Raw genomic sequence first — 26,997 nt, 5'->3', positions numbered from 1 at the left:
GCTGTAAAGGTAGACAGGCTTGGCATTCCGCGGGGAAGCATGTGACGCGCCAGGGGCTTTGCACAGCCCGCAGATTAAGTACGCAGAACTACCGTTTCCAGGAGGTGAGGACTCAACAATGACTCTTGTGTAAACTTTGCCATGGCACAGTAATCAAGGGAAAACTCCCCATGACACACACACACACACACACACACACACACACACACACACACACACACACACACACACACACACACACACACACTTAGAAATGATCAAATGAGCTTATTAATTATCAAATCTTAAGCACATAAGTAACTTTTGAAAACTCTTGCTCTGTGATTTCTGTAGCACAGTCACCGTTATCATTAAATATCCCAGCCCGTGCGCTGCCCTAAGGTAACGGACCTCTCTCTGTGTTTGTGTGCACACATGCACTGACCCATGTGGTTCACGCAGCAGGCCCCCCACCCCCACCCCCCCGATGACACAGCTGAACGGATGGCCGCTCCGCTTGCCTTTAGCCAGACAGAGAGAGAGAGAGAGAGAGAGAGGGGTTGAATAAACTTTCTATTGCGGAAACAATCCCAAAGTGACACGCTGCAAGGCGGGGCTGGGAGGGGTGGGGGGTTGGAGTGTTCAGCAATATCCAGCTGAGCTGTCAATTGGCAGCAGGCCAGACACGCAAACCCCTCCGCTGCTCTCTCTCACTCAGAGAGAGAGAGAGAGAGAGAGAGAGAGAGAGAGAGAGAGAGAGAGAGAGAGAGAGAGAGAGAGAGAGAGAGAGAGAGAGAGAGAGAGAGAGAGAGAGAGAGAGAGAGAGAGAGAGAGAGAGAGAGAGAGAGAGAGAGAGAGAGAGAGAGAGAGAGAGAGAGAGAGAGAGAGAGAGAGAGAGAACGAGAACCTGTTGCCTCCCAAATCCTCTGCTTTTCCAGTCACATAAATCACCGCACATTACACTAGTTGAATATTTAGTTCAGATTGAGATGTAATGAATGAAAAAAAACATTTAAGAACCAAATTTTAATTAAATGCTCCCCTAGGGTTTTCCTTATTACATGTAATATATGTGTAAAACATGTAAATGTTTACATATGTATTAATAAATATTTTCATATTGTTCATATTTTAGCGTAAATATTTACATTTTGTAGGGTAAATATCTACATTTTGTGTAAACATTTACATTTGTAAGGGAGACAGTTTAGATTTTGTAGTGTATATATTTATATTTTGTAATATAAATATATACACAATATTTTGTCCATATTTTATTGTACATATTTACATATTGTGCTACTAATATTAACATATCGTACATATTGTGTGAATATTTACATTATGGGAGTGTAAATATTAACATATTGTAAATATTTTAGTGTGAATGTAAACATTTTGTCGTATATGTGCAAATTGTTGTGTCAATATTTATTATTTTTCTAAGGTAAATCTACAGGCAGGTGGTTGTTCTGTTACTCTCTTTTGCTCATTCAAGAACTACTCCAGGGGAGTAGTTCTTGAATGAACCTACCACTATTTTGTTGTTTTTGTCAGAGTGGGAAAGAAACGCAGACACAAAGAAACAGCATCCATCCATCCATTCATGTCAGTCTGTATTTTTCACTGTTCTACTGTAGAAGAGGCTCACAGTAGTAGATCGCTTGTTGTTCTTTCATCCTCTGCGTGATGCGTGCGTGCCTCTCTCTCTCGTGACTCTCCGCTTCCCCTGCGCTTCACCCAGCGTCGTACACGCCTAACAATGCGTTGATTCTTTTTCTCTGGTGAGACCGTGTCGCTGTATACGTTTTTTGAGGGGAAAATATCATTAACGTTGTTTTTTTCAGGTCAAGGCACGTTGTTCTTAGTGCATTTGAAATATTGCCAGGGGCTGCTCTGCCATCTCTTTCTCACACACACACACACACACACACACACACACACACACACACACACACACACACACACACACACACAGTTTGTTCTCTCTCTCTATCCATCACCCATAATGTTTTTGGGCGTCTAGACCTATAATGATAATTTTTTTGGTTGTATTGATCTGTTGCTCATCTTTATATCATATAAAGTCCATTTTAGGCCACTTAATCTGCATTTAAAACAATGTTCCCCTAGATGAGGTTGTGTATAATATTTCAATATTATACACAACAATATTATTTGTACTCATTTTAATATTGTTATATTTCAATAATATATATATATATATATATGCTTTAATGAAATATTTTTATATTTAAATATAATATTTGGATATATATTTTTAATTAAATATTGTTATATTTCAATAGAATTTATGTAATTTTTTATATTAAATATTATACTTCAATATTATATGTGTTAAATATATTTCAAAGATTGGCTTCCATTTCTTGCTGAAATAGAATTTATCATCAAAGTTGGTAAGTTGAGTAGTTGGGTAATTGGAAATAAAAATTAAAGAGGAGTATCAATTATACATGGGTGCGTACACACACAAGCAGCCCCGCCCCATGGATCCAGTGTCTCTGATCGGAGCGTGCAGCCGTTGCATGTCTTCCTGCCGCGCTCCTGCAGGGTTTATAGCGTGTGCTGTTTGAGTGTGTGTGTGAATCAGTAACCCCCCCCCTCAAAAAAGAAAAAAAAAAAAGCCTCAATAAATGCTTCTGGAGATGCACTCAAGGCGTGACACATCCCAGCACCCAGGCTCATGGGAGAGAAATGTATTATTCATGAGCGTTATATCAAGTGTGAACATAATTATTTTCCATCACATTTTTTAAGGTAGTTTTCTTCATCTTTCATCAATCCAAAACTGATTGTTGTCGACGGTTTTCCAAATGATATTGCTGTATTCAAAGTGCTTTGATTTGATTTAATGAGTTTGTGAATTAAAAATTAAATCATTAATAAAATTATAGTGTGTGTGTGTGTGTGTGTGTGTGTGTGTGTGTGTGTGTGTGTGTGTGTGTGTGTGTGTGTGTGTGTGTGTGTGTGTGTGTGTGTGTGTGTGTGTGTGTGTGTGTGTGGTTTTATTTTCTTTCGCCGACTGTGCTGTAGATTTGTCCGTATTGTTTGAACACTCTTACTGTAACTCTGTTGTAATTGCACTGTAATTACAGTGTGTAATCTCGGCTGGATTTTCTTGTTGTGATAGGCTTTGTGGCTGTGTGTTCTGTGTGGGGAAGGTTTTGACGTTAAATCTTGTCTAGTTCTTATACCTGCTGTTTTAGTGTAGCGTTTTTATTTTTTTTTAGTTTGTGTGTGTGTTGTCTGTGTGTCTGTGTGTGTGTGTGTGTGTGTGTGTGTGTGTGTGTGGTTCCCAGGAGGGAGCGTCACATCTTTCAGTGATGGCCACCAGACACACAGTTGACTCTGCTATTGACCCTGTTTGCCCTGTGGGGTCAGCGCAGCGCTGTTTGTATACACTGTCTGTACCACACGCCTGGCTGCACGCGGAGTGTTGTGTGTCTGTGTCTGTCTGTGTGCCCATTGCGTGACGTACACCCACAACACTCTCAGCACTTGGCAATCTTTTCTATGTGGAACGCGGCTTAATGTGTTATTGTTTCCTATTTTTCATTAGGGCTGATTGAGTTTGAGGAATGCAATGCAGCTATCGCCACTGAAGGTGACTCATCTATTTCTTTTTTTTTTTAAATGTAGTTATTTTTAGTTTTCTACACATGGGACAACATAACATAAAGTACTTGTGATTGACAATGTGTAACCCATTTAAAATACAATCTAACACATGATATAGTATACTTTTTATGTATGTATGCATGTATGTATAACTAGCCATTAAAGCCCAAAAAAAGCCAAATTTTTTTACATGAATTTTGCATTTTTCAATTTTTTGTTTGCTCTGTTCGTACGTTCATTCATTCTTTTATTATTCATTTATTCACTCATCTATTATAATGAAAAGTTGTTTTTCTGTTCTAATTGGCAATATTTTTCTACAAGGTGCCAAGCCCAGGAAGAGGAAAACTTTTGCCATCCCGGGTCGAAGGAAAGACAAGGACACAGACTCGACGTAAATTAAAGAAATAACACGTCAATAAGAATATATTCATGAATATATATATATTTCAAATTTTCCATTTGACAACATTCATTCAAATGAGTGAATGTTATATGATATTTCATCAGCTGCATGCCTCTTGTCTTTTTCCAGGGAATCTACAGAAGTTGAAGCTGCTGTGAGCTTACAATTTTTCATATTTCTTTCTTTCTATACAAAAACATTCATATTAAGTATTTTTTATGTTGTTTTAATATTAATTAATTAAATGATCATATCTATATGTAAATAATTAATTAATTCCTTCCTTCCTTCCTCTTCGTCTGATGGGATAGAACACTGCCAACGGTGCTCCCCCTGGATACTATGGGGCCATCGACTTCCAGAACGCTGTAAGAAACAATGCTTTCTGTTGTAATTTCAGATATATTCACATATTGAGAACTAGCATTGCATCGTATAGCATAGCACAAATACCATACATTTTTATTATGAATATTAGACGCAAATAAAAATGCCAATTTTTAAGCTATATTGGTACTTGATTGTCTTAAGACTCTATCGATACAGTATGTATTAATTACTCTTTTTTTAGTTATTAGTATGTAGTAATACTGTGTATTACTCAATGTAAATGCCATTCAAAGGTTAACAGTGGTTGTAAAAGTACATAGACCTTTTACTTAAGTAAAAGTACAAATACCTTGACACAAAATTACTCTCATAAAAGAGAAAAGTACCACATTGATATTTTTACTGAAGTAAAATTATATAAATAGTTGCTCTTAAATGTACTTAAATTATTAAAGGTAAAAGGACCTGTCATATCTGGTGCCTTGATAATACAGTATAAAGGATAAAGCTCATGCATATCCTGTTTCAATTTACAAAATGCTTATTTACCTATACATTACTTATTGATAGTTACTTATATTCATAACTTAATAATAATAATATACATATTTATAAACAATTAAATAAAAAGTCAAAAGTCTCTTAAAGAGAAGTAAGTACAGATACTTGAAAAAGTAGAGTAACAAAGTTTCTTAAAACAATTTCTTTCTTTCTTTGTCTCAGAACGTTCCTCAAGTTGACGCGGAGGGCTTTTGTATTCGACCAGAAGGCAATGAAAACTATATCCTTTCCTTGGCGTGGTCTCACTTGGAAATGTATATCTTATATCAGCCGGTTTACTTCACACTAGAGGTCTCCTTAACTCCACTCTCGCACATGCCAAAGAGAACTCCTTCTACTCGTCGAGCGACTCCGAGGATGAGGATGAGCCCCGGAAGTTCCACGTGGAGATCAAGCCCGTACAGCCCAACAACGGCGTGCCGCAGAACCGGGCCACGATCGACGAGCTCAAGGCCTCCATCGTGAACATCATCCTCTCGCCCTCCACCTCGGTAAGCGCTCAAAGCGGTCCAAGAGCAGTTCAGTTTAGGCTGCTGAAGCCAGTCTGCGCCTCTCTGGGAGCAACACAAGGGGGCAACACAAGGGGGCAACAGTGGAACATCATGCATGCATGGGATGTTCATTTTGAATTCAGTTTATTTGTTGGGGTTGTTTCTTCCACTTTATGTCAAAGTTCCTGAAAGTTTGTTTCAATGTGATTCTAATTGTATGCAGTACCAAAATAAGAGTTTAATAAGGCCTCTCAGTAGCTTTTTGTGAGTTTATTTATTTGTTAAAGTGTGTGGACTGGGATATAGAAGAAGAATCTTTAATTGTCACGCAACACACCACACAACAACACATGCACACACACAGACATACACATGCCTTTTTGGGTGGTGGCCAGTGAAATGGCTCCTCTGCATTTGACCCATCCTGGCTTGTCCTTCCTCCGGGGGGGCAGCCAAGAGCAGTGGGCAGCATTCGTCAAATTTATGGGTATGGGACGGAACAGGTGATTAAATTGATCTACTACACCCACTTGACGACAATAAAAGCGGGACCTAATTAATATAAATCACGAATTGAATGGTCCATATGATAAGAAAATTAACAAACTAGCACTACGAATAGTAGTAATAATAATAGTAGTAATAATAATAGTAAATAATAGGAATAATATTTATAACAATAATTATATTCATAATAATAATATACACAAGGACAATAGTCATAATAATAATAATAATGATAATAGTAGAAGTGATGATGATGATCATAATAACAACAGAAAGTGGACCAAGTGACCTGGTGCTGGCCTCTGACCTCTCTCCATTCAGGCCCTCGATGCTCTCTGTCGCTCAATCTGTGAATCACTCTGCTGCCTTTTAAATTTTTAATGCCAGGGCTATTTTTACAGACCAGCAGAGTGTGAGTGTGTTGTGGACCTTGTGGCATACGTCTCCTGGCTGCATGTTAACCATGGAACCGTCCCTCCTCCTCAGCTTCACTCCCATGTGTTCCTTTTTATTTTTTCTTCTTTTTTGGGTATTTTAACTCTTAGTCTAGTGTTTTTATTTTTCTGGAATGTATTTTTCTGTTGTTAAGTGTGAAGGCTGTGGATGATGTGGTGTCATAATTCACAAGCTTTACAAGTAAAAAAAGTAAAGAAAATTCAAAATAATACATATAATTCAATCTCAACTTTAACTAATTAGTTCATGTAGCGCTGTAAAAAGAGTCTTTCTTTCCATAGCCTTTGACAGACATGTGAATGCATAAACACATCATACAAATTAATTTGGGGTTTTGTAGAGATTCAAACCAAAAATATTTTTTGTCTTAAAGGATGCATCACACTTGTCATACTTACTGTCTTTTGAAACTTGTGTTCCTTTTTGAACGTTTTCCTTAATTGAATGTGATCAAAAAGGAAGCGGTCGTGTGACGAGGAGCGTTGCATCATCTGGTGCCAATTACAGACTTTTTCTCTTTTTTCTTTCTGTTCCAGTTCTTATTTTTGTCTTTTTTTCAGTCTTCCTCCTGTTTGGTTTCCCCTCCACGGTGCCGCTTTATTGAAATAGCAGTAGAAGTCGGTGTGTGTGTGTGTGTGTGTGTGTGTGTGTGTGGGTGTGTGGGTGTGTGTGTGTGTGTGTGTGTGCGCGCGCGTCTTTCATTTTGTGTCTGTCTGTCTTTCCCTTTGTGTGTCTTTCCCTGTGTGTCTATGTCTTTCAGTCGTGTGTTTGTCTCTCTCTCTGTGTGTGTGTGTGTGTGTGTGTGTGTGTGTGTGTGTGTGTGTGTGTGTGTGTGTGTGTGTGTGTGTGTGTGTGTGTGTGTGTGTGTGTGTGTGTGTGTGTGTGTGTGTGTGTGTGTGTGTGTGTGTGTGTGGCCGGCGAGCGCTGTAATTGAACCCATTTGCCGCTTAGCGCCTGTGGGAATAAACCCCGGCCTCGCAGTGCTACGGTGGTTTAACGCTTTAGCTATGTTCCTAAAGCCATTTCTCACACACACACACACACACACACACATACACACACACACACACACACACACACACACACACACACACACACACACACACACACACACACACACACACACACACACACACACGCGCACACGCACACGCACGAGAATAAATTCCTTATTGAAATTGATGCAGTAAGTTTCCAAGGGCTCGGTGGCCCACGGGTGCATATATTAGAGTTGGGGAGCAGGACGCGGCAGATCTATGTCCCGGCTTCGCTCTCCAACGTCCCTGATTGATTGGTGTCCGGGTTCTGGATTCTTCACCCGAGGTTTAATGTCTGGTATGTGCGAGCAGCGACTATAATCCTGTGATTTACTGTCTCTCCGGCTCCGAAGTGGAAAATTTCTCGTTAGGAAAAAATTACGATATAGTTTATAGTGCTTTTGGAGTGGAAAAAAAAAAACAAAAAACAAAAATACAAATCTATAAGATACATCCGTATATATCAGGATATATCCGGTAGATCGATATCAATTAAGTCCCCTAATTCTTGAAGACTTTCCTCCTCAGGCTTCAGAAGTCGTCCCCAAAGGAAATATTTTGGGCAAATGACAAATAAGGTTTTTAAATGACAGTAAAACATTTCTAGTTTTTTAATTTATAGAAAAAAGAAAAAGCATTTCATTCATTCACGTATGTTTATTAAGTTGGAAAGACGTTAGTTTGTGAGATTTTTTTGATATAATTTGTTAAAGGTGTTAAAGGTCATTTGGCTAAGTCACGGCCTAAAACACGGTGGCCACGCCCGGCATTTTCACACTTTCACAGCCACCAAACTCCCTCTCCCTCTACAATATCTCATCGATTTTAGCGGGGACTCGATTCGGACACCAAAAATTAGAGCGTTGCGTCGTTGACCCTTGGACACGTTGTGGAAACTTGAGTTGATTTTGCCGGAGTTTCCTAAAAAGCATTAAATTCAACATTTATTTTTTTTTTGTTGTTTGTTTTTTTTACTTGCGCAGGCCTGTCTACTTGTACTTCTGCAAATCACTGTTTCACCGTATTTGGAGATGTTATTTCGGGGGAGTGGAGTTAAAAATTCACGATGGGTCAAATTGTGTCAGGGCCGAGATGGATTAATGGCTGTTTTTTTCTTCTTCTTCTTTAAGGGTCAGATGCGGAGAAACCAATCCAGTGAGTATATATACATATTTATTTTTTTTAATCTTTTTTTTTTTCCCGGTATGTGTTTGATGTCGGATGACGGTGGGAGGGGGCACGCAGTTTTCCCCAGACATATTTATCTTGGAACCACCGGCTATTCCTGACCACGTCGTCTTTAAAAAGAAGAAGAAAAAACATGAACGTAGCCAACACCAACATTTTTGAGATTTCTTCCGAGACAAAAAAAAAAAAGAGAAAGAATGAATGAATGAATGACCTGTTTTTCCTCATGTAAACAGACTCAATTTGATGCTTGTGTCCCATAAATACAAAATGGTTAACTTAACAAAAAACTTCTACCTGAATTCAGCAATAAAATAAAATTAGAAATACTAATACTAGTGCTGCCTCATAGTGAGGAATTACCCGTACTCAGTGTAGTGTACATTGAATTGTACATTGGAAAGATGGTAGTGTAACATCTGCTACATTGGGCTCGTTAGTTAGCATTGTGCTTGTTAGCATTGTGCTAGTTGGCCTTGTGCCACTCCGTGCTTACTTTGTTGGTAGATGCATACGTGTTCATTTTATTTTCCTCTCACTTCTTATCCCTTTATTGACTCTCACCGTTTTCTTTTGTTTTTGTTTTTAAAGTGTTATCGCATCATATCTTATCTTAAAAACATTCCATTCGCACCTGCTAGATTGATCTGGATGGTACACATTGGTATGGTGATTCAGGTTTGTTTGATCGATGTAAGCTGCCGACAATGATAGATTGATGCTATATATACGCTCAGGGCCCTCAGGAGTGTCCATGTTAGGCCGTAAGACTCAGGTACCGGGTGAGTATGTGTTTTTTTTGGGGGGTTTTGTTTAGCTAGCCTGTCGCCCCGCTCTCACAGGGCGGTTAGCTCAAGCAGCTAGCGCCGGCTAACACAGCGCTTCCACCGTCTCCTTCCGCTCTAACCTCCGCCAGGATTCTTTGTAATCGGTTGTTGGTGCAGCGACTCCCAACGCCATTGTCTTCTATAACTCTGGTATTAAGTGGAATAATCCTTCCTTTCATATATTTATTTGACTTGCTCTGCAATGCATACTGTAGTAACACTTTAGAAAAGGGCATTACTCCCTCATTACAAACTTGATTGAATCCCAAACGAATCCCCTTATCCTAAAGTGTTACTGACAAATATGTCTTTTTCATTGTTGGTGTTGAGGAAGTCTCACACTGCCACAGGCGATGACTTTTTGGCGTGTTGTCAACGGGTTGAAATGATCACAGAAAAAAACATTACACACTAGTGCGGCCACTAGAGTGTAATTTGTGGCATTTTTTTTTATTTTTCCCCATTTTTGGGTTTTCAATGTGGTGTGACAGACCGTCTTTGTGACAGGGAGCATTTTATCGGCATTGTTAACATATTGTGATGGCCCTCATTCTCCTCCTGTTCTAATTCTCTTTCATTGATATCCGTTTGCGTCAGGTGATGAGCTGACAAAGATCAAAATGCCAATGTCTTATAACGAGTGAGTACAAGTACACTGCATTATTCGCATTCCAAAATGAAAATGCCAATCTGGCTTTTTTTGACGGCCACAGTTTCACGCATCCTCTCTGGTTTCTCTGTCTGTTCAGCAAACTGACCAGCAGCGACCTGCTGGCCCTGGACCCGTTCAGCCCCGCCCTCGCACCTTCCTCCGCCCTGTCTTCATCAGCAGGTAACACCCACCACCGCCATGTCTCCGTTTCCCACTTTTCACAATAAAGTAACCCTCTGGCACGCCGCTACCCTGTCAACCACCGGTCACCACGATTGGACGGATCGGCGCAGCCGTGCAATTTTGATCTTGCAAGGCAATCGCTAATTTCCATCATTTCTTTCTTTTTGAAGTAGAATTTGAATAACGTTCACGGCACACCTGTTTCTACTCATTTCCACCCTGCGGAGCCATTAACAGTGTTGTCGCTTCCACTCTTCCTGTCACTGGACTGAACGTCTGCCTCCCTCTCCCCTTCCCTTTTAGTCAGTTGCAGGCAGGGTTTTTATGGTAATGACAACTAGAACTATGTTGAAAAAATATGTTAAAGTGAAATGAAATAAGATACAAAAAAATTGATTACAAAACTGAACCAGTCAAAACTTGAGATGGTGCTTCAGAAACCACCATTTTCGTTTTTTTGTTTGTTTTTAATTGCTTAAAATTGCCCATTCTGGGTGGTCGGTTAATCTGTCGCCATGACCATAAATGGTTAAAAAAAACTTTCAAAGAAGTGTGCAACACTGATGGAACATTGTCATGCGCAACGAAGTTAGTACTTTTTTTTAAACTTTTAGATCGCTAATGACACCTTGAGCTTGCGTTGGTATTTGAAAGATGTGCATTGTGCACTGTTGCATTCCAACCCAAAGATCAGAAAAGAAATAGCTCCATAACATTAAATCTCTGGAACTCGGCTCATCATCATCATTATTATTATTCTTATTATTCTTATTATTATTATTATTAGTAGTAGTAGTAGTAGTGGTAGTGTTGTTGTTGTTGTTGTTATTATTATATTAAACAGAAATATCTCTCTTTACCTTAAACAATTGACTTTTTTTTTTACATTTTTGACTTGTTTTTTGCATAATCTAACACCCCCCCCAGTTTGCAGTAGAATAGAATAGAAAAAAAAATCACAAATATATCAGTCCCCGGTGATTTCTATACAAAGCCTTTGTTTCTGTTTTGTAAGTGGCGGGGGCAGAATAGTGTGATTCTCATGACTCTGTGCATGACACTTGTATTTAAGTGGAGTGACATTAGCATTGACCCATTGCCTAGGCTAAGCGTAATCCAGAGTTAATTGCCGCCTTGCGGAGGTCAGAGGGCCCACTCCAAAGCCCAATGGCACGTATGTTGTCAAACAGTATCTTGTTACTGTCAAAAGTCCCGGCTTAAGAGTCAAAAGAGCATCATAAAGTGCCCCCATTAGGATAAGGTGAGGGAACCCTAAGTCCCTGCTTAGGGCCTCAAAAGTCTCCCTATGTACTGTGTGGTTTTAGCTCCTAATGCTACACATGGTCAAGTGGACGTCTCTCATATTAATGTGTTACTTCTTTTAAAAATCTAGTTTTTTTTTTTTTCATGATGTTACTTTTAAATTTTGGATTTTATTGTGTTTTGCTCTTGTTTTTATAACATTGTTGTGAGTGGGTGTTATTTCCCATGTTGCAAATCATTTAGTCTTCTTGGTATGATATTATGTCTTTTTACCTGCCCCCTGTCAGACCTTGCCTCTGTTTTCTGCTCAAACTCTCCGTCTCCATTTCCACCAAACATTGAATTAGACGTCTTTCTGCCGGAAGCACCAGGTAAAGCGCATATACCCCCCCATTGAGTTTGTTTTTACACGCACCCTGGTTCAAAAGTGCATACTAAACTACTGAATTGCATGGCCTGCGTGCATCATATTATTATCTTTTCATTTTTCGTCCTTAATATTAACTTTTTCTTCAAATCAATGACAAATCTACATTTTGATAATTCTTTGGATGACAATTTGTATTTTTTCTTTATAGTGAACGCATCATACATGTTTGAAATGTAATATTTAGGATCTTTCACATGTTATCATACTGCATAGTTATTATGAACAATAAGTGCTGTAGTCTAAATAATGTTTTTTTCTTTACTCACCAAAATGGACTCACATTACGCTTTGTGAGGCATCCCTAATCAACTACAAAAGTTAATGGTAGTCACTTATTCTTTTATCATTTCTAAACTGACATTTTCTGGTATGTCAAGAGGTCTGCATGAGTGCAATTCTGACCCAAAGCTCAAAAGACAGCAACTAACTTATGTTTTTGCAAATGGCCTATGTTTTAAGTAACCCTCGGCACCTCTTATGGATGTTTTGATATCATATCATTATTATAGTATATAACATTGTCTATGATGATTTAGAGCATGTCTCGCCTTCTTCACACTTTATAGGAAAGGGAGATTTGTAGTAATCCTGCGGTTTATACAAATTTGCTTTACTTAGTGGGTTAAGTGCAATTAATGACAAACCCACAGATAACCGCCACTGCCTAGACAAGAGCCAGGCCAAGTTTTCTAATCTCACCAAGACACTATTAATGGAATTACGCTACGGAAGGGGAGGGGGTAGTAATTGCAGCCCTGTGTGAGATTGGATTCAATTGACTTTTAAAGATCCTTATTTCACAATAATCCATATTTTGATATAATATGCAATGTCTAAAAGATCACTATCTTAAAATTTATGATTTTAAGTCCCTTTAAGGGAACAATTTATACATGTTTTGTGTGTCTCACGCCACAGAAAAATGTTTTATTAACCACCCAGCCAAATTCGAATGATTAAAAATATTGGCAAGTATATAGAATTAGGTTTCAAAATCATAAAAAACAAGGCATTTCTCTCTGCTCTCTCTTATTTGACACATAAGAGAGGCGCTGCCTCTCTTATGTGTCAAATACCACTAATCCAACACATTCATACACAAATCGAATATCAGAAAACTGTTAACGGGCTGTTTTTCGTTGCTTTGATTTTGTTCTGAATTTAAAAATAGAACATGAAAAAATGGGATTTTTTTTTTTGCAGAGCGGCCGCTCTTGGAACAGAATGGAACAGAAATGTAAATGAGGAGACGAAGCTGTTAAGTCCATTGTGACATCCAGGGGAGATGTATTTTTCGGGAAGATGTGCGCCCTAGCTAGATAGCAAAATAATGTACGCTGTAGTCAGGGGTGTAAATTATGGGGGGGGGGGGCAGGAGGGTCCGGACCCCCCCTTTCTCGGAAAAGTAGAGAGTTGTCCCCCTCGATATGTCATTTTCCACATAACTATATAATTTTAAATAATGTAATAATATGCATTGTAAGCACTTGTGCTAATTATAGACGCAAAACAATGCCACACGATTGTGACGTCTCCTCTCCTCTCCTCCTCCCGGTTTCTCCAAACAATACAAAAAAAAAGGTTTTATATTAGATCATGTATTTATGTTCCTAATTGAAAGAAAAAAAAATGCACCGTGCAATCCGTGCCACGTCACGCATGCCTCCTCCCGCCCCACACAATTCTCAAACCAAAGTTACGCCCTTGGCTGTAGTAACGCGCCGCCCTTGGGCGAAGGAACCACTGACGAATGCGCTGTACTGTTATATAGTGTTAGGGGAGGGGCCATGACAAGGAGGAACGTGTTACTTCACACGTCACTGATTTAGGCCCGCCCAAAACATCAGGACCACAAAAACAGTTTAACGGTCTAACTCCACAATTCAGTACTACATAGTTCAGTCTATTTACATTTTTTAAGGTATTAATTTCTAACATGTATAATGTGTTTCCAAACAAATCACTCAATTGACTTTGCAGTGACTTTAAGTTCCCAAATGTTAAGTTTTCATAAGATCACAGAATAAAATCTTAGTACTCTTAGTCCACTCTTCGTGAACGTTGATTAAAATGCCTTAGGGTCCCATAATTAGGAAATAGCTCATGCAAGTTTTTTGTATCATTGCGATTTTCCCGATATCTGTTGAAATGCTTACTGTAATTGTAAACAGCGGTTGATGGATTCGTTTTGAAGTCTTATTTTGCCGAATGGAATTACACCACGGACCAAAAAGAGGAAATGCAGTTTGTGGAAGCAAATGTCCTGTGCAAGTATTGTCGCAATTTATTTATAAAGATGCTTATTTCACAATAATACATATTTTGGTGAATGTTATGTCTAAGTGACCAGGCCATTACCAACATAAAATGATTTAAGGTCCCATATTAAGTTGCCATGACATGCCAGCGTGAACGTTGATGACGATATCGAAGGTCCCATAATAAGGAATAGCTTATGCAATTTTTTATTGATGCCTAATTGAAACCAGTGGTCGATGGATTTGTCATGAAGTCTTATTTTGTCTCATGCTCTGATGCTGCTATCAGAAGAAGAGTCTCTTGTTGTTTTATGTTTATACTTTGCTTATTCTGCTCCAAAACACCACGGCTGCAGCCCAGACACTGCCACCGCCTCAGTGCTCTGCCGAGTCGAAACAACCCAAAGACGTCTCCTCTATTTCCTCGTCTGCGTCCTCCCCCCCGGACTCTCCGGAAAACCCCACCCGAGTGCCAAAGCCCGCCCCTGCGAGGGCCCAGAGCGCCCCCATTACCCTGCCGGCCGAGCCTGTCGACCCCGCCGAGGGCCCGGACCCCCGCGACCGCCCCCCCAAAAGCGCCGACACCTTCTCCGCCGCCTCCTGGTCTCAGAGCCAGTGGATCGCCTTCAATGACAGCTTTGTCCAACTGCGCCATCAGGGGCCGCTCATCCAGGGGCCCTGGTCCAACCCCAGCAGGGCCAAACACTTCTTACCCGAAGCAGGCGGAAGCGGCGGCGGCGGCGGGTTAGGAGAGGACAGCGACCCCTGTTCCTCCGCTGTCATGTCCCTACTTGCAGATAAAACAATGTCGTCTGCAGCGTCGAGCCAAATACCCCCTGGTAATACAACCGCTGAAGCTCTAAATGGGTTGTGCCTGAGGTTTTTTAGGTTGTTGTTGTTTGGTGTTGGATTTTTATTTAGTTTTTCGGCATTTTTTCTGTTTTTTTTTTGTTCGTGCCATGGATTGCCACATTGTTTATGTTTGTTCTGTTAAGTTCTGTTTTTGTTTTGTATTCTATTCGGTTCTATTCTGTTTTATTTTCGAACTTCAGTTATGAATACTAATGTATGGGTTTGCAAAATGGTGTATATCTCGTATTGCTTTACGTTGACCTTTCTTTTTGGAATGTTGTCGTTGATTGATGTGGTCTTGATGCATGACTGTTTTTCGGGTTTTATATGCTTGAGTGTGTTTCTGCTGCTGTGGTCATTGATCATTTGCAACATCCTGATAACGCTGAGCTCTGCTTCTGTTTCCTTCTTTCTTCTCGCTCTCTTCTCCTCGGTAGCGGCCACCAACAGGCCCACGACGCCCCTCACAGCGTCGGCCCTCGTCCCCCCTCCACGACCCTCCTCCAGGCCCAAACTGCCCGCTGGGAAACTGACAGGAATCAACGAGATTGTGAGTAGGATCAAAATGGGTGGATTCTGTACGTTATAAGGTTACTTTACTGCATCACCATCACTCATTGTACATGGCAACGCTCCTGTCGTTTGTTTTTTTTGGTTTATTTCTATGTTTTTTTTTAGTTCGTTTCTCACTTTGTTTTTTATTGCTTATCATTAGGGTTTATTATACATTGCCAAAATGTTATTTTTTGTTTATTTATTTTTATTTTAATTTTTTATTTTAGGTTTAGGTTAATTTTAGGTTTATTGTGAATTTTCACATTCTTGTATCTTATGGTTAATTAAGAGGTTTATTGTATATTGTCCATCTGTCTGTCTGTCTGTCAATCAGGTACGGCCATTCAGTCCGCCCAAGACGTCCAGTCCCCCTCCGGCCGCCCCGCTGGCCCGAGCAGAAAGCTCCTCCTCCCTGTCCTCCAATGCCTCCGTCAGCGCCAGCAACACTCCCACTGTGGGTGAGTAAATATCTCCCCAGCTTTCTCTTCTCCTCCCATTCCATTTGTTCTGGATCTTCTCCCTCCCCTTCTGTCACTTCCTGTCCTCTGGTCCTCCTTCCTCCACTCTAACTTCTCTTTTGCCAGGCCTGAACCTAGCTCTGCACTCTCCCTCTTCCCTCCAGAGCCAGAGCTTCTCCTCTCTCCTCCTGTCTTTCTGCTAAACCAAAGTGAGTCCGCCCTCCTTCACTACTTCTCTTGACGTCCGTCCGCTCCTTCGTGCTTACTCTCATCAGCTACGCCCGACTTAGATTGTTCATTCTTAGGTGTTAGTTCACGGCTGTCATCCATCTTTGTGGAACCGAATCAACCATCTGATCATTTGCTACTATCGCTTCGTGAGTCATTCCATGAGATGGGTGCCATTTGGCCTCTCTATTTTCTGAAATTTTCACATTTTATCGTTTAATATACATGTTAAAACTTCCCAGAAAAAATATTTTCCCACCTCAGGTTTTTATCATCCATTACACAGGCATTACTTGTGACAGGGGTCAAGGGGAATGTGCCCGTGTGGGAATGTGACGGTGTCCTAAAATGGCCGCCACACAAAAGTATACTCTGCTAATAATTAGTAGTAAATAACATCTTTAACTTTCATAAATATCACAAAGAATGGATTTGACTGTTTTCTCTATTTATTATCTACAGCGGGGTGGATAGGTTATGCTTGACAGACCCCGTCAAACATTTAAAAACATCAAATTATCGGTAATAAATCAAATCCTAATTTACCAGCGTGAATATTGCTTAAATTATATCACTTCCTCTGTAGATGTCACTTAAAGCAACAGTTCATTCCTTTTGGATGGAAAAATAATTTGGCATGACGCGGGGAAAGCAAAAATGATCGTATTTTAATTAAAAATAGCGTTTTTATATTTTATTAATGTGTGCTGTGGGGATGGGGAAACAGATTTACTCCTGAAAATAAAATTGTGATGGTAATAATCTGTAATATTTTTCATGCGACTTCCACAGCTCGATATACAGACGTGAAAATAACCATTAGTCTTTTGAAAAAGACTGCGAAAAAACATATGGTTAATCACTTTTAATAACATTTTCTCCTAGAGTATGTTAATAATGAACTTTAAATGAATCGTTTTTAGCTTGGCAAACATGTTGGCATATGACTGTTTTATTAGACTTTATAGACATTAAATGCGGAACGACTCTTTCCACCAGACGCACAGCTTGTGAACAGGCGAGGCAGGCAACTGCTTGGGGCCCCAGGCCGTTAGGGGGCCCCAGAGTGCTGACAAACTTTCCTCCACAGCAATGTCTTAAAATGTAACAACATCCCGCCACCGCCACCCCCTCCCCCTTAAACAACCAATGGACGATTTGCAATGACATCTCAGTAGGAAACCTCCCTTAAGGGGCCCCATTAACTTGCATGATTGATTCCCTTAACATTCTCAAAGTTTGAATTGAAAGTCAATGAAGGAAAATTAAGAGGAGTTATCCATCTAGAAGTGAAAAAAGAAAGTGGAAAAAAAAAGACGATGAGGAAAAAAGAAAGCAAGGTAGTGGTAAGTATGGGTGTATCCGAATACATTATTTGGGAAAGCACAGCGAATGCGATGGAAACAGATAATTTCTTCTACCCAAAGTTGCTCATTATTATTCGAAAAACAAAAAAAGCCATGATTCACATGTCTTTGCTCGTACCCCGCGCCGACAGAGCGGAAACAGAGCCCCCGTCCCCGGGCGCGCGCACGAAGCGGAGGGAACCCCCACGCTCCCCGCCGGGCTCCGAGCCACTCCAGCACCGCCCCAAACCGGCCTCTGAACCGGAGGAGCTTCTCCACGCCAGAAGCGGAGGGAGACGCGGCGTTGGTGGCTGTGGTGGCTGTGGTGGCTGTGGCGGCAGCGGTGGTGGCAGCGGTGGTCGCAGCGGTGGTGGTGGGGTTCAGACAGTTCATAAAACTTTTATTTTAGTTAAAAATAAAAACAGAGAGAGAGAGAGAGATGAAATGTACAGTATGATGATAGGGAAATATATTTCATAATTAATTATATGATAATATTAAATCAATTTGATGCTTTGAATCAATCAATGCTTTATGTGCTGAGCACTGGCCTTATAAAGTGCATTATTTACAATGTGACAACATTGAAATTATTTAAGCCCCTTTCCCACTTTCACTGAAAGCCGTAAATATACTGGCAATATCCCGGATTGGCATCATGTTGGAAAAGGAGCCAGTGTAGGTATCCCATGGAAGTCGTTCTGTAAATTTCCCCACTCTCAAAGTAGTAACATTTCTGGGAAAATGCCGGTACAGCTGTGAATGGAAGTGTGTGTGAATGGAAGCAGTAACATTGCTGTAGTGATGGAGACTATACTGTGTTTTTACAAATATTTATTTGCTACTTTCTAGTTATTTAGGTTTTGATTGTTCTGGTTTTTATTGTTCTTTATATTTATATTTTTAAAATAAATTAGAACCTTTTTCATGTTCCTTGTATTTCTATCTTGATCATTTTAATGTAAAAATTTGAAAAAAAATGTTTTTAGATTTACTACATTTGTCATTGGTCTCACATTTTATAGCATAATGGTGATGAATGCTGGTTGGAGGGCCCCCCTGGGAATTTTTGGGGGCAGTTCTAGGGACCCAACAGACCCTAGAATTGCCACTGCTTGTCACTCTACATCTCACGTGCTGCACTCTTGGCTTTGATTCACCTTCCCCTTTCCTCTCCTTCATGTATTTATCATGGCTCCTAAAGAGGATGATGGCTTCTTAGCCAAGCTGCCCAGCTTTGAGAAGCGCTGTGACACGCCAGCAGGTACGGTGTTTCAAAAGCAGGCTACACCTCACTGTCAAACTAACACCAATGAATCGGATGGGATGGCTGGACGATCCGCCGTTTCATCTTGCCAGAGTGTCGTCTGCAGCATTTCAGCCTGTCTCTCACATTCTTCCGCCTTCCATATCAACACTGTAACGTTCATTTTGCTAACGGCCGTAAAAGTTGGAATGGTTTGTGTTTTTCTTACCAGTGTTCTTGTGCAGTGTCTGTATAATCATCAAAAAGCCACTTTGACTTGATCTAATACTCTATTCTAGGTCCAATGACTCTAATATGTTCAACTAATGAGCCTGCTGTCCGTCCTTAAAGTAAAAAAAACTCATTCTGTGCTGTATTTGAATAAATGACTTCAACAACTTAAATAAGGTATTTACATGATTTGCAGCAGCCTCCTGTTTAAGTGTGATCATGAAGGTCGAGATTAAATTAAAATCTTTTCTTTTTCCTTTTTTTGTTTGCTTCAGGAACATCTCGTGGCCCCAGCCCCGTTACCCTGGCGTCCCAGGATGCTTTGCCCATCGCCGTGGCCTTCACCGAATCTGTCAACGCCTACTTCAAAGGAGCAGATCCCAACAAGTACGTTCTCACTCACTTTGTTGGGATTGAGGCTCAAAGTGGAACGCGTGCTGCAAATGCTGTGTAAATAAACTCCAATTGCATGTCTTCCAACCCAACACAACTCACCTCTCTCTCTCTGTCTTTCTCTCTCTCTCTCTTTCTCTCTTACTCTCTGTCTTTTTCTCTCTCTCTCGCTCACTCTCACTCTCTCTCTCTCTCTCTCTCTCTCTTGCTCTCTCTCTCTCGCTCTCTCTCTCTCTGCGTGTGTGGAATGTTTTAGATTTGTGTCAGGCTGACACCATTCTTTCCCGTTGGATAACCCGCATGGGGCAGATTATAGTCTGGGGCAGAGAAAAACATACACTGTTTTATTGGGTAACTGCTGTTAAATTGCTGCTGTGAAAGAAAAAAGGAAAAAAATTATATATTTTCGCAGGAGTTAGCGAATGGAACATTTCATAAGCAATGCAGTGGAGATGCAGGGCGGCAATGGGATTCACTGGTGCACCGTCCCATGACAGCCTGGTCTACAAGCTGGCTGAACCAAGACGGGACCAGACCTGGACTTTAAAATGAGTTAAATTGAGTCAAGTCAAAGCATATTTCCTATCGGTCCTTGACATTTAAAACAGTTGTCTCTGAAAAGGTAATACTTTTGTCATCCAGCATCTCGCTAGCCAGTTGACATAGAAAGGCTGAGACAAACCAGTGTCATTAGAAAATCTGTGCCCATGATGCTCTCAAACGGCTTTTAGACACCCTAATGTCAAAAGTGTCAACACGGTGGATATGGTAACATTTTTCAATCTCGTATTCTTCTAGATAGTCATAAATTACGTCAATTCCTAGCTGAGATCCGTTCCAACCTTCATGCTGTCGTGTTCCAGGTGCATCGTGAAGATCACTGGGGATATGACGCTGTCCTTCCCCGTGGGCATCATCAAGGTTTTCACCACTAACCCTTCCCCCGCCGTGCTCACCTTCAAACTGAAGAACACCAGCAAGCTCGAGCAAATCCTGCCCAATCAGCAACTACTATACAGGTACGTTTTTTGAAGAAATAACAGCCTCCAAACTCACATGCTCCAATGCCACATTTAACGACAGCAGTTCCAGCTCGCCGGCTCTGAGTGCGCTCCAACTGATCCTTGTGAATAGAATCAGCAATGGAGATAAGATAAGATAGTGCTAAGATTATGAATGTAAGGAATTTGGGCATTACAGCAGCACCGTGGGGAACATAAAGTGATTAGACTATATAGTAATTACATAGTATGTGCAAAATTAACAATATATATACATACAACAAATAATAATAAACAGCGCAAGAAATATGCAGTGTTGTTATTTTCATTGAAATACAAAATGGAATACACTGGAATGGAATTACACTGAACATACTGTAATAATCTAGTTAGTACATAGTAATTATTCATATTTCTAATTGACACCCTATATACCCTTTACAATAATTTATCCCGTGCATAGTATCACATTTTGTATGTTCTGTATATTTTTATGTCTGACTATTTCTGTTTTGTATTTTTTTTTTCGTATTTTGTATATATTTAACAATTATTGACTATTGATTTTCACTTTTTATTCTATTTTAGTTTATTATTATTTTAATTCTCCATTTTTTTGGCACTGTTAAGGCTTTTTTTTATGCAAATGGAGATGAAATCTGATTCTGATGTAAAATGTATCTATAGATCAATATCACATTATCGATCCATATTATATGCTGCAGTGCAGCCTTATGAAAATTATAAATACTTGATGTATGTAGTTCTAATTTAAGAAATGAGCAGTTGGAACAAATGTCTACTAGAAAAGTCTCCTTCAGTAATAACGGCTTGGTAATGTCTCGACTCAGTTGTTTCACGTATTTGATATCCAGCAATTTTTAGGGTCTCTGGTCTTGGCTGAGTTGATGAGACAACTCATGAATGTAGGAGCATTAACACTAGCCAAGACAAGACCTTCATCATCAACTAGATATTAGTTTGTGGGATACGGACATTAGAAAATAAGACTGTCATTAGGCTGCCAGAGGATGTGTTTTCCACCAGGCTTTTGCCGTCAGGTTCACTTCCTGTGATTTAGGACTCCACCACTTAAAAGACAACCAAAGCTTTTCTATAGCCAGCCTTCTATAAGCATATAATGTCATAATCGTTCAATCAAAAAAATAAACCAGGACATGTCTTGTTCTTTTGGTTGATGTAATCCCATTTGGCTGGAATAAAACATGTATAATTAACGGTAACTTTTAACGACAATTGGCAAAAGTCATTGTTGTTGCTTCGACTTATAATGTAAAGATATGAACGGTTTAGACTTGACACCTTTGAAAGTTCTCTTTGAGCGGTTCAATTGCTTTAGATTCTCTTTTGTCTTGTTTTCTCTCTCTCTCTCTCTCTCTCTCTCTCTCTCTCTCTCTCTCTCTCTCGTTTCTCGCTCTGGTTGCTCTGTGTTATTCCAAGACCACATAGCCTGACTAATTGAATTAAACGGAATTCATGATTTAATAGCTGGTCGGTTATAACAGGGTCATTTTTTCCAAGCTATTGGAGCTTTACACTGAAAGCCAAGAAGAGAAATGAATAATTGAGCCTGTGATCATTCCCCTCTGTGTGTGTGTCTGTGTGTGTTTGTCTTTTATCTAGTGATCCCTCTCAAAGTGACTCCAATTCAAAGGACTTCTGGTTCAACATGCAAGCGCTGATGTCCTACCTCAGAAAAGCCTCAGAGCAGAATCCCTCAGCTTCTTACTACAACGTGGACATCTTGAAATACCAGGTTGGTGTCTCTGCCCCGCACAACTATGACTTTAAATAGATTAGTATATTTCTTTCCCTTTATGGCCATATGTATGTGCAGTCATTTATGGGGAAAAAGCAGTGCAGGGTGTATATAATACGGAATAATGTACTTTGACAATAAAATAATGCCACCGCACACTACTAATCCCACTAAGCATTAAATACATCACAAACATGTAGAACTGTGCTTATTATTGTGTCCTACTGATGGTTAGTAATGCAAGACACGATTCGTTCATAGAGAACGCATCTTTGAAATGACTCGGAAGTGATTTACACCTCAAACCGACTCTTCTGACTCTCTGATGAGTTAATATAGCCTTGCACTTTTGATCTTGCAACACAAGTTAAATTCCATTATTATTTTGTTAAGTAGATTCAAATCTAGGCCCATATCCCTGAAGGTGGTTGAGACGAGTGTGATGACGCATTCTCACTTCTGTTAAAAAAAAAAAAAGTACTTCAGTGAACAAACCAGAGCCAGAACTAGAGCATCATACTGTATCTGGGTTTCCAGGTGCAGTCCAATGGTATCCAGTCCACTCCTCTCAACCTGGCCGTGTACTGGAAGTGCACCAGTAGCACCACGGATCTGCGGCTGGACTACCGCTACAACCCGGAGTCCATGATGGCTCCGTGGCCACTCTCCAACGTCCAGATCCTGGTGCCGGTGGATGGAGGGGTCACCAGCATGCAGTCTCTGCCAAATGCAATGTGGTGAGACTGAAACGACAATCTATTGGATCAATAGACATTTTGATTCTATTCCATGACCTTCAGTGGTCATAATAAAAAAAAATTAAATTGGAAATTTGGTCTTTGTTACAGTGAAAATATACAGAATATATGTTTGGAAACATGCAATGAACACTGATATGGCCTTCTACCTTGAATACCTCATTAACAATACTAAGTTAATTACAGTAATGCCAAACCTCATATCAACAGTACCATTCTTGGCCTAAAAACTGACAAGAATCAACTGGTAAACCTGAAACCTGCGCAAAATGGACTGCATGCTTCATGAATCCCACATTTGTTGTGGGCTCTTTTCACAAGGGCAATAGTAAGCCAAGGACCCCGACAATAACAGTTGCACAGTTGCCCCGGATGACCGAATTGTGCCATTGTCGACCATCTTGTCAACCATCAATCCAAATGTCATATGTTAAGGGGGGAAAAAAAGAAAATGTGGAAAAAATAGATATAAATTATTAATTACAAAATGAAATCTAATTTTAGAAAAGAAACATGAATAGAAACTAGAATACAAGGAAAAAATGTATCCTCGGGAATAAAAAAAGTAAGAATATTGAAACATAAGTTAGTATCATATATGGAATGATAATTTTCTCAAACTTCCCAACCGACAGCTGTTGCTTAGTCGCCAGCATGGTAACCAACAAAGAGGCTCCCGTACCAAATAGTTGGTCTGGGGGCCCTGTAAGACAAAAAAATCTGCAATGTTTTGGGCGATGAGACCCAGGGATTCTTTTTAAAGCAACCCTCTGTAACGTTTTCCCTTGTCCCCCTCGTAGGAATTCTGAGCAGAACAAGGTTTTGTGGAAGCTGAGTAACATCTCCGACAAGAGTGAGAATGAAGGTAAACAAATTGATCGGGTCGGTGTTCGAGGGAGTTTACATCTGCCCTTAAAAGTTCTAATTTCCAAACGAATTTTGTACCTTTTTTTGGTGGGGGGGGGGGTGTTTCCGCTCCCAGGCGCTGGCTCGCTGAGGGCTAAGTTCGATCTGTCGGGCGGCCCGTCCACCCCGGCCACGCTGGCCGTGCAGTTCATGAGCGACGGGAGCACGTTGTCCGGGGCCGACATGGAGCTGCAGGGCTCCGGGTACAGACTCTCTCTCAACAAAAAGAGATTCGCCACAGGTACGTTGCCCGGAGCGCTACTCTGCTATTTTAGGGGCCATTGCTGAAATTGGGAATCATTGAAGGAAAAAAAGATTGCTTATTTATTTATTATTATTTTTTTTTTTTTGTAAACCCTTGTTTACAAACAATAATCGTGTTCTTTTTTGTCCTCAGGTCGCTATATGGCTGATTGCTGAGTCGTCTAAAAAACAAATTCTCTCTAGAACGATGGGGTTCGATGTGCGGAACAAAGTGATCCCTCCTGAAATTCTGGATCCATTCGAGCACATTTGTCTTAAGTGCTTTTTTTTTTTGGTCATTTTTTTTATTTTTGTTTTACATTTTTTTAGTCGGGAAGCGAGAACCTTACCACAGCAAAGCAGCACTGAGTATTAAACACTGTTTAATAAGTCAAGAAATAAAAGTAACTGGGACGAAGCTTTTCAGGAAATTGTACAGCTTGTGACGTCAAAGTGTAAGCGCTGTCTGATCAAATAACTTTTGTAAAGACAGAAACAATATGTGAATTAGCAAAAAATCGATATTATATGAAATCGTGCAAAAAAAAAATAGAAAAGTGCAAAAAAAAAAAAAAAAAAAATGCACTAACAATTTCTCCGGCCATTTTCAAATTCTCTTTTTTTTTTTTTCCCTATTTTCTATGAGGAATTAAAAAATAAAAAAAGATTCTGTGAGGAAAGACCAGAAAGAAGCATTAACAATCCTTCATCTAGACTGTACATAGTAACACTGAATCTCAACTCACTCGTAATTTCGTCTACCATGTCGTGCAATGAAACAATGAAGTTTAATCATAATCCAATATGTCAATACTCCTGGGGGCACAAGATTGATTTATTATTATTATTTTTTTTTTCTCTTTAATTATTTTTCAAAGAATGCAAAAAAAAAAAAAAGTGCCTGGTCTCACTTTAGATTTAGCTTTATTCATCTTCTCTCCATTCCTCTTCCTGGTTATAGATATGTGTTTCGGTTTAGTTATGACTGGAAATTATTTTCTTTTTATTACCAATTAAGGCCTTTTTATGTTCTCGTGAAAACGCACCATTACACGAGTTGTCTTACACACTTTGTCAAATCAAATAACTACACACAGACATACATGCACACACACATGCACACACACTCAAGATGTGACCGCTGGAGAAACGTGCCTAAATGGGAACTCTTCCCTCGTCTTTTTCTACGCTAAAAGCACAGTTCGATGAGAGACGGCGCTGACCCCACGCCGCGTGACGGGTTTTGTTATTCCTTTTGTTTTGGGATGCAGAAGGGAAAAAAAATGCCTCCACTTTATACAACCAAACCTGTCTTCCGGAAATGAACAGACACGTTTGTCTTCACTAATGTGCTTTTGTTTTGTTTGTTTGTTTTTTTTTTACTCTTTTGTAACTCTTTTTGTATTGCAAAACAGACCTTGATCCCTCATTTACCCACTGTCTGAGTGATAGTGGTAGCACAGTAGCATATGTGTGTGTGTCTGTGTGTGTGTGTGTGTGTGTGTGTGTGTGTGTGTGTGTGTGTGTGTGTGTGTGTGTGTGTGTGTGTGTGTGTGTGTGTGTGTGTGTGTGTGGGTGTGTGTGTGTGTGTGCGCGATTGCCTTATCAAAAACACTGAATATTCAAGTGTTGATTATTGTGACACAATGTTGCCATGCAGGTTCTTGATGCCGAGCTGACGCCATGGTTTCCCTCCCAAGTATTATGCTTAAAAATAGGTAATTTATCCAACAAATACAAACTAAAGCACCGTTTTACAGCAAGTCACCTCTAACCCAACTGGAAATGTGACTATTTACATAGAATTTATACCTATGGTGCGTCCTGTTTCATGCGTATCAAGTGGCCGTTTTAACGTGTTGGATTTCACAATTTGTCCTATTTTCTTTCCCCCTCTTCACTGATATCATATTTTGATTACAATAGGTCAGTTTTGATCTCCTCCGCCTCTTTCTTTATTTATCTGACGTCGACCTTGAGAACTAATCACTAATCACTGATTTGAGAGCAATAATCTGCTTCCTTCCTTGACGAGCATGATTAAAAGGGTGTTGAATACGCGTTAATGTTTTCTATTGCCTGTCGTTTTCAAACGGACGTAGATCTTCGTCCAGAGGACGGAGCATTCCGAATCCAACAATCCACAGCCCCATTGTGAGCAAAACAGTCGAATTTGAGCCCAAACACAAGTCATTGTTCTAGGCCGGACAACCCCCTTGGCAGAATGGTGTACAGCTTCTAGAGCTGGGTTCAGTATTGGCAAGCTGGTTCTTGCCATCTCTACAAAACATTTTAGAAAAACGAGACATCCTCTTTTTTTTGGGGGGGGGGGGCGGGCTTTTACACCTTTATATGTTAAAACAAAGGTGAGTTTAAAAGAGAAAAGAATGCAAAAATTGTGTAAATGATTCTCATGAAATGTACATTTTTACAAATATCTCAGCCACTTTTGTCCTCACTTTATTGATTTTTTTTCATTGTCTGTATTAAATGTATAATATATGAATATATACAAATATATGAAATATGACTACTTTAAATGGCTGCTGTGTTTTTAATTAAATTTTGCGTGTTCAGAAAAAATCCAGTCTCAAATGACTGGTATGGATCAGTTTACTGAGGACCAGAAAAATGACCATTAAACATTTTTTTTGTGTGTATATATATATATATATATGGCATCATATTATCATATTCATAATCATATTATTTGCCTTTCTCTGGTGTTTCTATGTGTATTTGTTGTCGTAAGTACGGGAGGAAGTGCGCATGGCCATGCATACAGTATGT

At 39.9% G+C, this 26,997-nt stretch overlaps 1 protein-coding gene across 1 annotated transcript in view; it reads left to right on the top strand.

The window, feature by feature from the left end:
- Window positions 1-25,822, top strand: part of fcho2 (FCH and mu domain containing endocytic adaptor 2) — a 45,525-nt gene extending 19,703 nt beyond the window's left edge. Inside the window, exons 9-29 of the mRNA XM_080018367.1 lie at window positions 3,563-3,607; window positions 3,946-4,015; window positions 4,157-4,181; window positions 4,339-4,395; window positions 5,081-5,154; window positions 5,208-5,409; window positions 8,540-8,564; window positions 10,022-10,064; window positions 10,174-10,256; window positions 11,810-11,893; window positions 14,567-15,049; window positions 15,500-15,612; window positions 15,952-16,075; window positions 18,854-18,913; window positions 19,402-19,513; window positions 20,383-20,538; window positions 22,165-22,297; window positions 22,838-23,037; window positions 23,859-23,923; window positions 24,041-24,205; window positions 24,362-25,822. Coding sequence (XP_079874493.1) covers window positions 3,563-3,607; window positions 3,946-4,015; window positions 4,157-4,181; window positions 4,339-4,395; window positions 5,081-5,154; window positions 5,208-5,409; window positions 8,540-8,564; window positions 10,022-10,064; window positions 10,174-10,256; window positions 11,810-11,893; window positions 14,567-15,049; window positions 15,500-15,612; window positions 15,952-16,075; window positions 18,854-18,913; window positions 19,402-19,513; window positions 20,383-20,538; window positions 22,165-22,297; window positions 22,838-23,037; window positions 23,859-23,923; window positions 24,041-24,205; window positions 24,362-24,384 — 2,342 coding nt within the window. The 3' untranslated portion in view covers window positions 24,385-25,822. The remainder of the gene's footprint in view (window positions 1-3,562; window positions 3,608-3,945; window positions 4,016-4,156; window positions 4,182-4,338; window positions 4,396-5,080; window positions 5,155-5,207; window positions 5,410-8,539; window positions 8,565-10,021; window positions 10,065-10,173; window positions 10,257-11,809; window positions 11,894-14,566; window positions 15,050-15,499; window positions 15,613-15,951; window positions 16,076-18,853; window positions 18,914-19,401; window positions 19,514-20,382; window positions 20,539-22,164; window positions 22,298-22,837; window positions 23,038-23,858; window positions 23,924-24,040; window positions 24,206-24,361) is intronic.
- The last annotated feature ends 1,175 nt before the right edge of the window (window positions 25,823-26,997 follow it).

The sequence above is a fragment of the Zeus faber genome (assembly GCF_960531495.2).
Source record: "Zeus faber genome assembly, chromosome: 17".
Lineage (NCBI taxonomy): Eukaryota > Metazoa > Chordata > Actinopteri > Zeiformes > Zeidae > Zeus > Zeus faber.
Note: the sequence above shows the minus strand (reverse complement) of the source record. Positions and strands in the feature narration are given on the sequence as shown.